The sequence below is a fragment of the Scardinius erythrophthalmus genome (assembly GCF_964197995.2).
Source record: "Scardinius erythrophthalmus genome assembly, chromosome: 6".
Taxonomy (NCBI): Eukaryota; Metazoa; Chordata; class Actinopteri; order Cypriniformes; family Leuciscidae; genus Scardinius; species Scardinius erythrophthalmus.
Window position 1 is genome coordinate 23,547,589 of NC_138226.1, and position 16,921 is coordinate 23,564,509.

Sequence of the window (16,921 nt, forward strand, 5' to 3'; positions counted from 1 at the left end):
TCTTTCATCTGTTGAACACCAAAAATGTGACTAATGACCAGGGACTGTCACGCTCTTAAGGCCCATTCACACCAAGGACTATAACTATGACGGTAAAAATGTGGTTCTAAAAATCGTTTTAAATGTAAAAGAATAGTAGAGTCCACACCACAACTGTAACGATAACGGCACAGAGAAACTATATCGTTGGAATCACTTTTAGAATGATCTTTTCCAGCTGATAAATGATAAGAACACTGACAGCCAATCAGAATCCATCCTGCTTTAAGAGCTCAAACATTTAAAGCGGCAAACGACAGAATGTGCGCTTAGAATAAACAGACCGTTATTGTCTGCTAGTGTGGATGCTTATATAGTTATTGATAGTTATCTTTTTTAGAGACCGTTCTTGGTGTGAATGGGACAAAAAAACACCATAAAAAAATCATAAAACCCAATTTATACACTACCTTTCAAAAGTTTATTATGCTTATCAAGGCTATTTGATCAAAAATACAGTAAAAACAGTAATATTGTGAAACATTATTACAATTTGAATAACTTTTATTTTAATATATTTTAAAATGTAATTTATTCCTGTGATATCAAAGCTGAATTTTCAGCATCATTACTCCGGTCTTCAGTGCTACATGATCCTTCAGAAATTATTCTCCTTGAAAGAAAGTCTTTTCATATTTGGACCAGAGTATTCTGCTCTAAATAGATACAACAAGTAGTTTGCAACAGATGCTACCCCAGTCTCTGAGGAACAGAAATGTTGTCATGCATTTAATGGTTTTTATTGCAGTGGTGAAGTTACAGGTGGAGGAGGCAGAATCCAATATCACCGTACCTGAAGATGGATCAATCCGGCTGGGCTGCAGCATTCCGTTTCAGTCCTCGAAAGATTCCCGCCTCTCTGTATCCTGGTACGTTTACCGTTTGGGACAAGAAGAGGAGGATAAGCAAGAGTGTGTCTTTTCCATCGGTCATGATGCAGTGTTCGGTAATGGGAACTGCAGCCCTTCAGAGGAACCTGGTCCAAACTCTCGCCTGCAGTTTGAACGCACTGCCTTTGACCTGTACAGTCTGACCATCCAGAAAGCTCAGCCCAGAGATGCAGGCAATTACTACTGCCACGTGGAGGAGTGGCTGCTGAACCCACGCAATGCATGGTACCGCCTGGCCACCAACAACTCAGGAGTCACCATTGTTAATGTTATGGAGCAGGGTGAGGTTTTGCACTTTATAAGCACTAACCACATCAACACAAAGTACTTCTGGTTGTTAATATTTTCTTTTGCTTTTTCTTTTGCCCTGTTTAGACCTGGTATTAAGATGTGCTTTGGTCAGTTGGGTCACAATTAAATACAGGTGTAAACGGGGGCTAAAAGGTTTTGAGCTTGTCCACTTTCGACCACTTCCAGAGGTAGTCGAAAACTCATTTAACTGGATTGCTATAAGTTTGTGGTCAAATACATTCGAACAGCCACAAAAGACCGTCTACTCCCCGCCTACTTGCTTAACGTGTAAACATTATGGGAAGCGCGCTAGCCAGACAGGATTTAAACTTTGTCGGCTGAAGACCCAACTTTGGTTTGAAGACCAAAAAACGTAGCAAGCACAATGTTCTCTCACCATTGATTTCTAACACGCGCTCACAGCGTTCTGCGTGGTCTTCCGGCTATGAGCACAAACGAAAGCTGCGGCTCTCCGTATGTTTTTCCATTGTCTCCTTTAAATTCACATGTAAATTGCGTGAGCTTATTTTGTCCAATAGATCAAAAGATCTGAAAAACCCCATACATTTACCTGCCCATAGATTCTCCTCTCAAAGAAATCAGGACAGAAGTGGTTAAACGTGGATAAAAGAGATGGATTAAAGCACAAGGTGTAAATCAAAATGTCTCCCTCATCTACTTTTGATCTGATCGACCAAAACGCATCTTAATATTAGGTGTAAACGGCCTTACAATGCAACAATTTGCAACAGATAGATAGATAGATTTTTGTTTTTTCTCTTTTTGTTTTAATAAATATTTAACTCGCAGGTTAAATTATTCTAACTCTCAGTCATGCTTCTCCCTCCTCTCTAGACTCTACCCTACAGTCAGTGGTTTGTTCCAACGACTCCCTCTTCTACTTCGTTTTCTTCTACCCCTTCCCTATCTTTGGCATCCTCCTCATCGCGGTCCTGCTGGTGCGATACAAGAGCCGCAGCTCCAGCAAAAACCAGGAGGGCAAGAACGGAGCGCCGCTCCTGTGGATCAAAGAGCCCCACCTCAGCTATTCCCCAACCTGTCTGGACCCCCCAGCCCTCAGCCTTCACCCTGGCTCTGTGGAGTAACAGTGACACAAACACGACCGTCTCGCTCTGAGACTCGCTCATCTACGCTCTCTCTCTCTCTCTCTCTCTCTTTTTCGTCTCTCCTCGTCCGTTATGAGGCCACCAGAAAGTAATCTGGTCAATCCGTCCATATGACTGACTAAGACCTTCCTCAGTTGAAGTTGGCTACTGGTGGTGATGCCTAGACGTTTGCTTTGCTTTCTTTTTCCTGATCTTTTTTTTTTTAAACATGATTTTACTTTTCGTTCATGCTCTTTTGTGAGAACCTTTCCTTTGAGGTGGCAGTATCCGTGAGCCTTGATGTATTTTACCTGACTGACGCCAACCTTGTTTTTGTTTCGCTTTTTTTATTCCCGTTAATGAAGTCTGGTGGAAACCATTGCATATTATTTGTTATTTTGTCTGTGCTGATATTTGCTTCAAAAGACTTGGAAGGTCATTGCTTGACCATGAACGTTTCTAGTGACAATGGTGTATTGATGAAGGGATAAAAGGACAATATTTCCTCGAAAAAACCTCGGAAAGCTGACAATAGGATGTATATTGATTTTGTTTGTGTGCACGTGCCACAGAACTGCCTGTTTAAAAGGATATAGAAAGCCCTCATTGCCCACCGACTCGAGGATATACATGAACCCTAGCTCATCCTCACTGCCAAAGACCAGTTCATCTTCAAAAGCCACAAATTCAAATTCAAAGACTCCGAATGGGATTAGACGTGAGTAACCATCTGATGTCATCCAGTTAGAAAAGACAGTCTTGACACTGACATGTTTCCTCATCACTGGAGCTCAGATGTTTCCACATGCCCTCAAATTTCACATTTCATTTCTAGGTATTCTTGACCTTCCCAATGTTAAGAAGATCTCCTGAAAAAAAAAACTTTTGTATTTGTATTTGTGACCCCACATTTAGTGAGCGTTCGCCTCAGTGTCCTCGAATTTTCATAATGCAAGGTTGACTGGAAACAAAAGGGGCATGAAGGGCTCCGGAGTTTTTGAATTTCTTGTAAAAACAATGTCTTGAGGGAGACGGCTGACAGGACACTACCTACTCAAGGGACATTCTCAGTGCCAAGACCTTTTTATCATCATGCGTGCCCTGTAATGATCCAGGAGGAAAGCAGAAATCGGCAGGCTTCTGAATATACGAGTTATGAAGGGATTAGACATTTTGTTTTATCTATATTCTACGTCACATCAAGTGTTGTTTTTCTTCTCTTTATGGGTTTGTGTTTAAAATATGGTGCCCGATTTGTTACCGCTAAAAAAAAGTGAAAAGATTGTGCCGTCTCATAACCTGTAACCTGTGAAGACCTAATAGTGTGATTATATCTCTTGAGGGTGAATTTAGCATCTAAATTATCGTCGGTCTCCATAAACATTTCAAAAACACTGCCATATTTTAACACTGAAGATGCTATAACAATTCTTGATCATCGCATTCGCTCTGCAATCCACACTAGTCCTGTTTCATTCAAGAAGGATTCAACCTCCATACTAAAAGCATTTAGAGCTTAGCTGTAGCGTGAATGAATTTTATGTCAAATTTTCTTTCCTGTTCAGTTTAAACACGGACTACCAAACGTAACGTGTTGTCTAGTAACAGCAACATGCGTTCTGACACCAAACTGGATGGGGACAACATTGGTGACCTTCTGACAGTGCAACTTTCACTGTTCTCACAGTCGCTCAGAGTGTCACTGCCGCCCTCATGTGATCTCGATAGTCAACATCACAGCTTTTCTGTAAATGAAATTTAGATCCACTTGAAGCTTGTGGTCGTCTTATTTATTGAATCATAAAACTCCTAGATAGAATATGTGAACTTCATAAATCTGCATAGACTGAATGTGGCAGAAATAGCAGTGAACATTTAGGCAACTACAGTATAAAATGGCTAATTAGCGTGTCTAGAGGCTTACGAGACATGATTCTGAACAAATCTGGGAATCTTCATAAAGATGATACAGTGGTTTAGCGCTCTTTATCTACTAAATTTTGTTGAACTGTACAGTGCATGATGAGTAAGGGGGACATTGTATTAATGTCTGAAAGCTGTGTGTTGTGACATCATGTCAGATCAATGGCATCCTCACCATCTCCACCTTGTGGAAGGCCTCGCTGATTCAACACACCTGTCCGATTGAATGAATGTTAGCCATTCTAACACAGCGACCCTCAAATGTAATGCAAAATGTAATTATTTGATCAACAATGTCAGCCTTCCTCAAGCAGGAGATGTGTAATGTGGCATTGAGTGTGATATTGCAGTTCTGCTGTCATTCCGTCTGTACAGAATTATTCAGAACTCTAAATAGTGTTTTTGTAGTTCAACATGCCCAGCTGAATCATAATGTTGTAAATGCATTTTGAGGGCTGCATGTCATGGCTGTGTACTGGCAGTATAGCTGCAGAAAAACTAAACAAATGACAAAAAATATTGTGTTGATGTGTGTTCAGTTCAGCCAGTGCTGCTTTTTCAAGTGGTGATTTTTATGTTCTTTTTTTATAACCAAAATATAGTGCACTGAATATTTAAAAAAGTTGCCATGTTTTTTTTATGCTTCTGTGTTTTTGTTGTACTCCATTTAATTTTTGTTGTGTTTTTTATATCGATACTTATTTTATTCAATTGTAGCAATTGCTATTATGAAAAGGCACTTTGCTATTGTCAGTTGATTGCAATAAAACGTTCAGTGCACAACGTTTTAGATTGTGTTTATATAATGTACATGGGGCCCAATTTACAAATGTTAAGAGTTACAGCTGTTAAAGGGATAGTTTACTGAAATATCTTTTCAAACCTGTAAGACTGAACATTCCTATATTGACTTTGATTGTATTTTTAGACATTTTTCAATATATTTGTGTGTGTGTTCCACAGAAGAATGAAAGTCATACAGGTTTGGAACAACATGACTAAATGATGACAGAATTAGCATTTTTGGTTGAACTGTCCCTTTAAAATAATTTGCCATTTCAATTTTTAGTACAGTTGCGTTCAGCTAAAGAATAAGGTTTCTGTACTTTTCTTTCACACACCTTAATAAATAACAGAAGCATTTGTGAATCTCTTCACTCCTTGACCTCCAGGGCTTTGAAGAGAGTGGAAATCCTGTCTCTTAAGACGCCGTCTTAAAGGTGAGAATGGGATCTGACATATCTTCCAGTGTCTTATCATCAGGTCTGTTTGAGTCAGATGCTCTGGGTTGTGGGGTGGATGAGTTGGGTGGCTGCAGGCTGGTGTGTTATTATAACGGGCCAGTGCTTGTTAACCTCCAGAGCAGTGTGGAGGAATCATATTAAGAGTTGCTGTCCCCTCCAGCTGCTCACAAACCTGGTTTAATGATGGACAGTGGCCAGTTTATGATGTCTGGATGAAGACGAGCCTTTGTGCTTTGTTTACCTAATGTTTTGTGATGTTCAGTTCTGTATGTGTTATTGTAAATTATAGCAGTTAGCTCCTAGGCCCTCAAATTTAGCATCCTGGCTTTGCTGATATTTAACCCAAACACAATGGAATGTTTCACTTTTGTAAAACTATTCTTGTTTTAGTCTCTTCAAATTTGTGTGATGCTTGGTGACACTTCTTTTGTTGCCATTTTCACTGGCAGAGAAAAGAATATACAATATAACTGGCCAATTTTGTCGGAAACGCAGTTACTTCAGTAGGTCTCTAACACCCTAATTAAGTTAAATTTAAATGATGAGAAAACACTTTTGAATTTAAAGACCCATTGAAATCGATTTACAAGCAGAGTTGAATTTTTGGCTTTTGTTAGGTCATGGTCATTAACTATAATTAAGTTGTAACTTGCTAGTTAGTTGCAGATTTTATTTGGTGGAGAGATTTTCTCATTCTAGACAGCATTTGAATTGGACAAATATTTGAGAAAGACTATAAGTCCTAAAGGTGCGGTATGGAAGATTTGATACTCTAGCGGATGAGGAGAGTTACTCCCGAAAGAACATTGTTTTTCTAATACATGATTTGGGCTTCGGCTTAGCTATTCAGCGTAGATGAATATGATGATTTGAGGTGATGATTATGATTATAATATTTTTCAACTGTAATTTATTCCTGTTATTATGGCAAAGCTGAATTTTCAGCATCATTACTCCAGTCTTTAGTGTCACATGATTCTTCAGAAATCATTTTAATATGCTGATTTGCTGCTCAAGAAACACTTATATTATCAATGTTGAAAACAGTTTTGCTGCTTACAATATATGAGTTTTTTTTAGAAAGTTCGAAAGAACATAATTTATTTGAAATATAAACATTTTGTAACATTATAAATGTCTTTACTGTTACTTTTATTAAATTTATTTAAAAAAAATATATTAACTTACCCCAAACTTTTCAATGGTACTGTCTTCCACTTTTGTTTTGTCTCTTTTAAAATAATGTTACAAAAGAAAAATGTCAAACTGGCAGCTCAAATTATATATCGTTATATGTCTACACTGTAAAAAAATATTGTTGGTTTACCTTAAAGTTTTAAGTTCATTGAAATTTTAAAAATTAGTTGATACAATGGAGATTGGTTTAATCGACAGAAACTCAAAATATGATGTTATATGAACCACATAAATTAGACAAGTTGATTAGACAAAAGAAAAAATGTTTTATAATATGTTTTAAAATATTTTTTTACAGTGTACAGTTGTGAATCTGAGTATGGCAAGGAGAACGTTTGTGCTTGTTTAAAGATTTTTGTTCATTTTTAACCAAAAAATCTTGTATAGTACATAACCTAAATATCTGCTGAATGTAAACATTTTGTAAACGTAATACGAGTACACTAGAATTTACATGACAAAGCAAATACTGTACAAATGAAGTGAAAGCCACAAACCTCTCATTTTAATTTCACAGGGTCTTTAAGCTAAATCAGGCAGTCATGCGACTGCAACGTTTGCAGTGGGTGTTTTTATACTTTACTCTATTTGTGAAGCAATGGTGTGCTGGACGGTAATTAATGTGTTTGTGATGATGGCCTGATGTGAGTATAGCGAGAGGTTGTCATACGGGATAGATGGTCCTGTCCGCTGTTTCTGTCCTGTCTGCTAACCGAGCGTGGCGTGACCACCAGGGGCCAGGACCAAAATCACATCACACCTATCATAACTCATCCTGACTCGCCAGCTAAAACTCCATTCTGCTCATGAATATTAATACTTCTCTCACGCCATGATGTATGTGGGATTGTGTTTCTCATTTCTGGGCCTGCGGGAGAAACTGCTCAGAGAATTTGTAAATACAGTCTCCCCGCTATCCTTCATTACATTACCTGTCTGAACGGTGTCGAATCAATTTGCTGACACCACCGCCTGTGCTTTGTGTCACAGGACCTATGAAAGCGCTGAATGGAATGGGAATTACTTTCTGATGAAAGCAAACCTGTGCCACAGGTGTGTGCGCCTTTGTGTCATTTGTAACAAAAAAAAAGCATTCAAGAGGAGAGCAGACACCACACCTCTGTAGGATTACAATGAGTCACGGTTCTGGGCATTGGGATGCACTGCTCAATAACATGTCATGTTTCTGACAGACCGCGGCAGAAATCAGATGGATGGATTAAAGAAGAGTGAATAAAAATGGATAAAAGAATACAGACAGCTGCTTTGGGAAAAAGATGGGATGGAGAATAGAGGTGTAGATTGTGTGTTCATGTTTACGGCAGCGTGATGCAAGTTATTGTGTCTGCTTCAGCTGCATCCCAGCCTCTTAGCAAGGTCGAGCTGTCTGACAGGCCTATCACATGAAAAACAAAGAACAAGTTTCTAGAATATCTCACAGCTGAGCAGGAGAGGTGTGTTCGTCTAATAAAGACTATATAGAATGTTAAAAAAAGGATCTTTCATTGCAATAGACACCAGTGGAGACCTTGAAACATTTCTCTGCAATTACACAATTGCCTTTGTTATATAGTGAACATGATATTTCTTTTTTTTACTGATGTCACAAACTTTCTTTTATGAAGCTGTAACCACATGTTTTTCCATTGACGTCAATTTAAAAATGTAAGACAATTTAATAAGTTCAGGGAAATGCAGTCAGCTGGCCATATCATTTCGCAAAATAATAATTTTGACTGTACATTATATATTTTATATAAACACTACAGTTTAAAAGTTTGGGTCAGTAAGATTGAAAAAAAAAAACAATAGGCTACTTTTATTCAGGAAGCAATAAATTGATCAAAAGTGACATTTTCATTGAAACAATTCCATTTCAAACAAATGCTGTTCTTTTGGACTTTCTATTCATAAAAGAATCACGAATCAACTGTTTTCAACATTGATAATAATAAGAAATGATTATTGAGCACAAAACAGTCACAAGTCGCACGGGTATATTTGTGGCAATAGCCAACAATACATTGAATGGGTCAAAATTATCAATTTTTCTTTTCTGCCAAAAATCATTAGGATATTAAGTAAAGATCATGTTCCATGAAGATATTTTGTAAATTTCCTACCGTAAATATATAAAACATTTATTTTTGTAAGTAAATGCAGCATAATCGCGAACATACATGGACAACTTTAAAAGTGATTTTCTCAATGTTTGCACCCTACAAAACCATACATCAATGGAAAGCTAATTTATACAGATGATGTATACATCTCAATTTAAAAATTTTTACCCATGTGACTGGTTTTGTGGTCTAGGGTCATATTAGAATGATTTGTGAAGGATCACGTGACACTGTAGACTGGAGTAATGATGCTGAAGATTCAGCTTTGCCATCACAGGAATAATTCCAATAACTTATTTTACATGGTATTAATAATTCACAATATTACATTTTTTACTTTATTTTGATCAAATAAAAGAGGCTTTTTTTCAAAAACATTAAACCGATCTTAATTAAGCCAAATGTTTGTGTATTGTTTAATTCACGCAAAATAGCACTATGTGATAACCATTTAAATTCAATCTCACATAAATAAACAAGCCTCACGTGTTGCCAGCTATAATCACTGCAAGATATCACCGGAAACTGCTGTATTTATGTTCTCTGATTTTGCTTGGTTGTTGAACACACAACTCTCACTACAATCTACAGCCATCCATAATAGATGAGCTTTAAAATGTGTGGTTTTCTATGGGGCCTCAGCACTGCTTTAATGAGCTCTAGTTCCAGGCAATGTGAAATCCAAAGCATTTCAGGTGAGTATTGCTGTCTTATTCATTTGCCTCAGAGCAAGTGTTTAGTTTACGTGTTATTGTTTATGGAGGGAATGTTCCAACCATCTCATTTTGTCGCTTGACGTGTTTAGATTGTGCCGAAGGGTTTTTATTATTAACCTCCCCATTAAATCCAGTCTCCTATTAGCTATTGTTGTTAAGTGTTATGTAAATGAAAGGTTTTTATTAGAGGGAAAGAGAGGTCATTTACACTGTTAATACTATTGATTTCTGTGCATCACATTGGTCTTCACTAACCTGAGCTTCAAGTATAAACATATGATGCATATCCACATGAACCCTTCTGAGAGTTCACAGTTGAATAAAATCACTTGAAAAGCTGGATTTGAATTGATTTAAATTCTCTTACATCCCAATTAGTGGTGTTCACAGAAAGAAATGCCTTTCTTTAGTAAAATTGCTGTCATTAGGCAAATGCACTGCAGCTACCCTTTACAGGTACACCGCTAACCCTGTGATTTTCACCAGAGGAGGCCAAAGAGGAGGAGGAAAGTGAGCAGCAGAAGAAATGTACTAAAAACTGAAAACACTTTCATTTGTTAGTTTAATTTGCCTCTCTCTGCTGAAATAAAAAACGACTTAAGCCAGCCTCTGTGGTTAGCTGATTGATGGTTTAGAGATGTACTTTAAAACTGGTCAGACGTGCATTTTTTTTCCACATAACTTATCGCTTTACTACCTAATTATAATAAGTTGTTGGAGAAAATAACTAGCTAGTCACAACTGAGACCATATAACTTTGTTGGATATCCATCAATCAAACCATGTTGATTCAACACGCAGGTGGTGGAGTAGTAATTTCTGAAATTAATAGGTTTGAGATTGAGTTAATGTCAGAATATTGCTGTAAATAATGAACATTATCTAAGGAAAACTTTCCTATTTATGTTATCTGTTGCTGTGCATTACTTGCAGATGATTGTTTTAACTGTGGGTTTCCCACACATTATAATCATGGCACTCTTCAAAAACTGTGCAAACTAAAAGCTTGTGTATATATATATATATATAATATACACAGTATACAGTATATATAAAATGAAAGATATAGATTGTACTGCATGTTATGTTGCTTATTTGTAGCATGATCTATTTACTTGCAATAGTTGACTAAAAATGCTTTTGGGAAACGCATCCCAGACTGGGAAACCAGCCGGCCAACTAGCTTAGAAACGGCTTGGCAGCCACATACCAGTTAAACACAAGCTTAGCCAGGCATGGAGACCAGTTAAACCAGCTTGACACAAGCCTACCCAGCCCGGAAGACTAAAGTTAAAGCTAAAACCCACCTTTGGCTGGATTTGTTTATTCAACAGATTTTGTAAGTTACGCCTGCTATAGCGTACCTGAGTGTGTCTACTGGCTAAACATGCTAATATGTTTAGATACTGATCGATCCATGCACATCAAAAGAAGACTGTGTTATTTCTTATTATGCTCACACTATTGCTTTTGTCCACATATTGTAATCTCTGGATAAAAGTGTCCGCTAAATGCATAGATGTTTATCATTCATGTACACAGGCATGAAGAGATAAGATGTAGGCTTTGTAGTTGCTAGCATACCTGGAAGCAGATAGGCTACTTTTCATACTCCGCATGTCGAATGATGTTCAACCATAGTGCACATTTATCAGCTCTTCTGTAATGTTGTTTGTAGTTCATTTACACTGCTGCCACAAATTGAAGTAATGTTTCTACATTAAATGTTGTCACAACAGCAAGCTAATAAGCTGAGCTCCATTTACTTGCTCTTCTGGGGCTGAGTAATTCTGAATGATTGTGATTTAAATAATGTGCTAATAATAAAACTACTGATCGTTTTTGCTAAGAGTGTTAATCAATTCCCTAATACTATGATAAATATTTCTGAAGTCATTAACATAGAGACAAAGACTAAATGACTTAATAATACCTGCCAAATTAGTTTTAAGACTAAAGAAATTATCAATATCGACTAGGCTTACACTGGTATTTGCTGAGGTATTTTTTGAAGCGACTACAGTTTCTGCCTCAGCTGTCTGTATACACAACCATCTTCATATTTTTTGTAGCATATTCTAATTTCCTGTTTTTGTCAATAAAAACAAAAACTGATGAAACAGTTTCGTCAACTGCTTTGTTCAGTAGATGATCGATTACACTGATGAAATCTTATACTGTATATCTTTGGTTTAAGCTATATACTGTAGTTTTTTTTTTCTTCTGGTGGATGATAAAATTCCCACACAGATCAAATCCCACAGACTTATGTTGCATAAGAAAGAGATGGACTCTTCGGAGACGAATTTTTCGTGTGCTCATATTTTGTAAAAATGTAGTCATCTTTTGTCACGTTGTTGAGTACTTTAAGTTAATGCAAATCATTACAATTATTTCAATTTTGTTAAATTAATCTAGTTAATTCTGTATAGGCTAAAAAAAGAGTTAAATAACAAGAGTTAACTAGCAAACACAAGGGCAAGAAGCAAGGCTATGATTATACAAAATGCTTTGTTGAAAGTTCAGCAACAATATCAAAATATATTTTTTTGTTATTCAGCAAGTACCCAACACACATCCTATAAAACAAGTTTACATCATTACATTTTCTTTACACGAGGTGATAACCGTGAGAATGACGATTGCAATATATAACAATGGCAAAACCGAGAGGTGTGAAAGTATCAGATATGGAAATGAGGAAAAGTGCAGCAAAGTGGGACAACATGTAAAATTCTGTAAAAAGTGTGAAATTTTGAGATAACATAATAATACACTGTATAGAGAAAAAACTATGCCTGGAGCTTGGGTGGCTTCTGTTTTAAGGAAATGTAATGCTTTAATATTCTGATTTACACACTCTCTTTTTCTCCTGTCTCTTACACGCTCCCCAGAGTCAAAGCCAACAATTCACTCCAGCCCTGTCCTCCTTCAGTGCTGTAGTACCTCGGGGAAGGAATGAGTGAGAAGCTAAGCGTAGAGAAGCTGAGAGCACTTGCCACTCTCCCTAACAGGATTATGCCTCACTGACGCTGCTGTCTCCACTCACGAGCGGATCACATTCTTAATAAACGTGTTACCTCACACTCTCAGCGGCCGCAGGTGATGTTATGTGGATGTGGCGGTGAGGGGGTTCTCACTGTTACGGTTAGACATGGAAGCTTGAATTTGTTTGACTCTCTCTGAGCACCCGTAGCATTATGGGTAGGGCTACAGTATAGCTGCAATCCCACATAATCAATAATTCATTGAATAACATACACTCAGCTAAGTTAAGTCAAACGCTCTGTGACTAGCTCAAACTTTAGGGGACGTTTTTGGATTTAAAGGGACACTTCACCCATTTGCATTAAGCTTTGCATTGTTAGAAACCCAGTCATACTATTGAATGGTCATGCAACATTTTTTCATTTTCCCCCGAGACGAGAGAAATCTGTATTTACCTCTTTACACTTCCTCCTACAATGACGCAAAAATCGTCATTTTGCGTCATTGTAGGAGGAAGTGTAAGAGGGGGGGATTTCTGTTAAGACTACAAGCACTAGATCCACCCTTTCAAACCCGCCCATAGGGGGTTGGACCTAATGCACTAACAGACCTATCACAGATCAGTGCGAGTGCGTTTGATTTCAACGGCAGAAACCTGCAGAAAACATGGACGAAGAAAGCTGAGTAGTAGGGGTTACCATACTCTATTTCCCGGACATGTCCGGCCGTCGAGATCGACAAAAATGTCCGGGATTCAGCTTTTGCTTTCTGCGGTCGCCATCCATTGTTTACATGCTCACCTTTTGTTTCAATCTAACTGAATTCACCCCGATTGGTGAATCTGAATGTAATGTTTACATGAATTTAAACAAGTGATCGGTTGATTTGCGTTTTAGCATTGCTAAGAAAATACCCGCACCTCCGTGAGAGATAGCCCATGAGACCGGTGCATCTCACAGGCGCGCTCATCAGTAATCACAGTAGCTAATACAGGGAGCAGGACGAGGCTAGCGCCGCGGGAGAAAGACGCGAGGCCGGTGGCGTGATCGGTTGATGTGTGTTTTACCCAAGCGGCAACATTCTGATCTGAAAAATGAAGCCTACCCGGAAGTGCGAAAAACTGCAATACATCGAAAATCCGCTAGAGGGAGGTCCCAAAAGGGAGCAAATGTCCACAGCCCCCATGTTAAAATGTCAGTTTTCACAGCATAAATTCATGTTTTTACAGGTTGGTCCCATGGACTTTTATTGTATTTTTCGATAGCTTCCGAGAGCCTGACAACTGTGAGGGGGGTGAATTTTTTTCTAACTCGTTAGTTTAGATCGTATTTAGATATAAAATATATGACAATAAGGGCGTGGTTAACTTTGATTGACAGCTTGATTGACAGCTGACAAGACAGCGCCACGGAGAATGACAACATAAGAAGCGCCATTTTTTAATACAGTTGACATATAATACTACTGTTTCTGTATCATGAAATGTAGTTTTAAGAGTTTTTCAGGTGAGAATGTAGTTGTTTAAAGCTCAAATCTGTGGTTTATTTAAAGATTTATGAAAATTGTATCCAGTTTTGAGATCCAGCGATGGACCGGGCGCTTGGCGTTCATGTACCCCGCCTGGAACAGCCTTTCATCGGCTTGACGTTATGAGGTTTGCCGCGGACTCTGGCGTCTCTGTAGTGGTTAAACATGAGATATAATTCGTCTTGTGTATATCTAATGGGCGATTTTTGGTCTCGTGAATCTATAATTTTTTCCCTGGGCAATCGTTTAGGCTGAGGGGAAGTTTCATAACTTTATAAGCTATTTAACTTTACTGTTGTATGGTTAGACTAGAGCGCTGACTTTGTATGTTTGACTGAATTGTTTGCTTTATTTGTATAGCTTCTTATACCTTTTACTTATACTTTTATAATGACTAATATTGATAAAACTGAAATTTAACAAAAAGAGACTGGGTTGAGTTTTGTCATTTTAAATTTTAATACAACGAAGATGATCTGTAATGTTGTTTACTGCAAAATCTGTTGTTTAGTACAAATGCACATATTGCCTGGACCATAAAATGTTTAATATTTTTATATTATATTTAAAATGAAAAGAGGCAGGTTTGTGTTTTATATTTTGTTTTTTCATAAATAGGCAAACGTTATGCAGTTGAATATAATCAATATGCGTTGCCTGAACCACATTTGTGTGGCTATAATGTTTAAGATTTCTTTAAATGAAAACGAAAAGAGTTAGTATGGTGTTTTATAACATATTTCATTGCCTAAAAATACACAGAGATAACCGGAGTAGCAGAGCGAGCGGAGTGAAGGTGGGCGGGGTGACGCGCGCTGCGGCAGAAGGTGGGCGGGGTTAGGATTTCCCAAGATTTTCCAAGATGGCGCCGCCCATACCCCCATAAACGGCTTCAAACCCGTTCTTCAGAAAGTCTATGGGTGACGTCACAGACGCTTTGTCCATATTTTTTACAGTCTATGGTTTTACCATTGCTAAGAAAATACCTGCTCCTCCGTGCGAGATACGAGAACAGTGCCTCACAGGTGTCGGTCGTCGTCAGTAATCACGCCACCGGCCTCGCGCCGTTCTCCCGCGCCCCTCAGCCTCGTCCTGCTCGCCACATGATGAATGATGAAACATGATGAATGGCGACTTTAGAACGCAAAAGCCGAATCCCGGACATTTTGGGCAAACTCGTCACGGAGACTCACTCGTAGCCTAGCCTTGCCTTGATGTTTTTGTTCTCAACTGCGCTGTCTTACCGGTAGGCGTGGCTTGGGAGTGGCCTCCTAGGGCAGCGAAGCAAGTGCATTCTGGGAGTTGTTGTCTTTCATCCACATAAGCCAAAAATACATTTTCTGGCTTTTCTCAGTCTAGAAAGCTCCAAATTCAAAAATAATTTCACATTTCTTCTACATAAATGACCCACTTTCAATACACATTCATGTCTCCACGGGTGAAATGACCCTTTAAGGAGTCGGCTGTTGTTGTGCTAGCACTCATGGTCGCTCAGCGCTAGCTGTGAGCTAAACTCTGTTTTTGTACTTGTCGTTTCCCTGGTCTTTCAGGGAGAATCTGACTCCCAAAGCGAAGCACAAACAGACTGACTTGCCTAAATACAACAATTTCGTCACTGTGTCATCACCACCAGTTTTGGTACGCAGAGAGTTCTCTGTTTATGTGTTTGTGTTTCCCATGGATACGGTCACCTGCTAAGGTCAGCATTTAGTTGCTGTCTGTTATACTCTGACAGTTATTCTTCCTGGTATAAAAGCACAGAAAAAGTCAAAACATGTTATATAATAACACTTAAAAGCCATATTCGAAATGCCACTGTCTATATCTCTGTGTGTGTGTGTGTGTGTGTGTGTGTGTGTGTGTGTGTGTGTGTGTGTGTGTGTGTGTGGCTTTAGCAATTATTTACTGCATTCTGATGGGTTTTTACTCATCCTTGAGATGAGTAGCACTCGTCCTCTTGATTCCTTTTCATGACGATGAGAAATATTGCTGCTCCAGATGGCATTTCAAATAATTCATTAATTCTTTCTTCGTAGAGCAGGCAGAGATGGTAGCTACCTGCCTGGTTAGGAGAAACTTCAGACGAAGCGTAAGCTGAGCAGATGCTTAAATTTGTATTGTCAGCATGTGCTTTTGAGGCATTTACACACTCCTGAGAATGTGACTTCAGACACTTCATTGTTTATACATAATAAAGAAAAATGCTGGCTTGGAAAAACACAAATGTTGTTTGGAGGACACATAGATAACTGCAGTAATGTTCTAATGAACTAGATGAACTGCCTAAAAAGTTTTACAGTCATGACATAACACAAATAAAGCCTCTTCATTTATGTATTTTAATTATTTTAATTTTATATTTATTACATTTTTAATAGTAGTGATGAAAGTGGAATCATGTGGTTCAGGTTATTGATTTTGCTTAATAGTAGGCTACACAAGCAATAAAGCTGTACATTTTAAGAAAAATAGCAAAAATGAAAAGCCCATAGTGGCTTGTATGGAATACTTTTCAATTATTAAAAAAAAAATCTTTAAAGATTTTCCATAGGCCTACAGTGAAATAAATAAATAAAAAGAAGGTTGAGTATTATTATTATTATTATTATTATTATTATTATTATTATTATTATTATTAGGAATAAAAAGTATAGAATTGTAGGCTATTAGGAGAACCACTATGTGAAAAGGTGTCTGGCAAGAAAGGTGTCTGACAAGAAAGCTGGATGAAGATTATTTGAAGATATTTCATTGGGGTGGTGATGAACCTAGAAGTTGTAACTGAAAAATTGTCAAGCAGTCTGGGAGATATTTGAAGGTGATTTCAGTGCACATGAGAAAACTGCCCAACGTTTCTGGTGAAGATGCCGAACAAAG

At 38.0% G+C, this 16,921-nt stretch overlaps 1 protein-coding gene across 2 annotated transcripts in view; it reads left to right on the forward strand.

The window, feature by feature from the left end:
* Window positions 1-5,395, forward strand: part of igsf3 (immunoglobulin superfamily, member 3) — a 164,907-nt gene extending 159,512 nt beyond the window's left edge. For both annotated transcript variants that reach the window (XM_081369291.1, XM_081369292.1), the window contains exons 8-9: window positions 788-1,210; window positions 2,076-5,395. In XM_081369291.1, coding sequence (XP_081225417.1) covers window positions 788-1,210; window positions 2,076-2,326 — 674 coding nt within the window. In that variant the 3' untranslated portion in view covers window positions 2,327-5,395. The remainder of the gene's footprint in view (window positions 1-787; window positions 1,211-2,075) is intronic.
* Window positions 5,396-16,921: the final 11,526 nt, after the last annotated feature.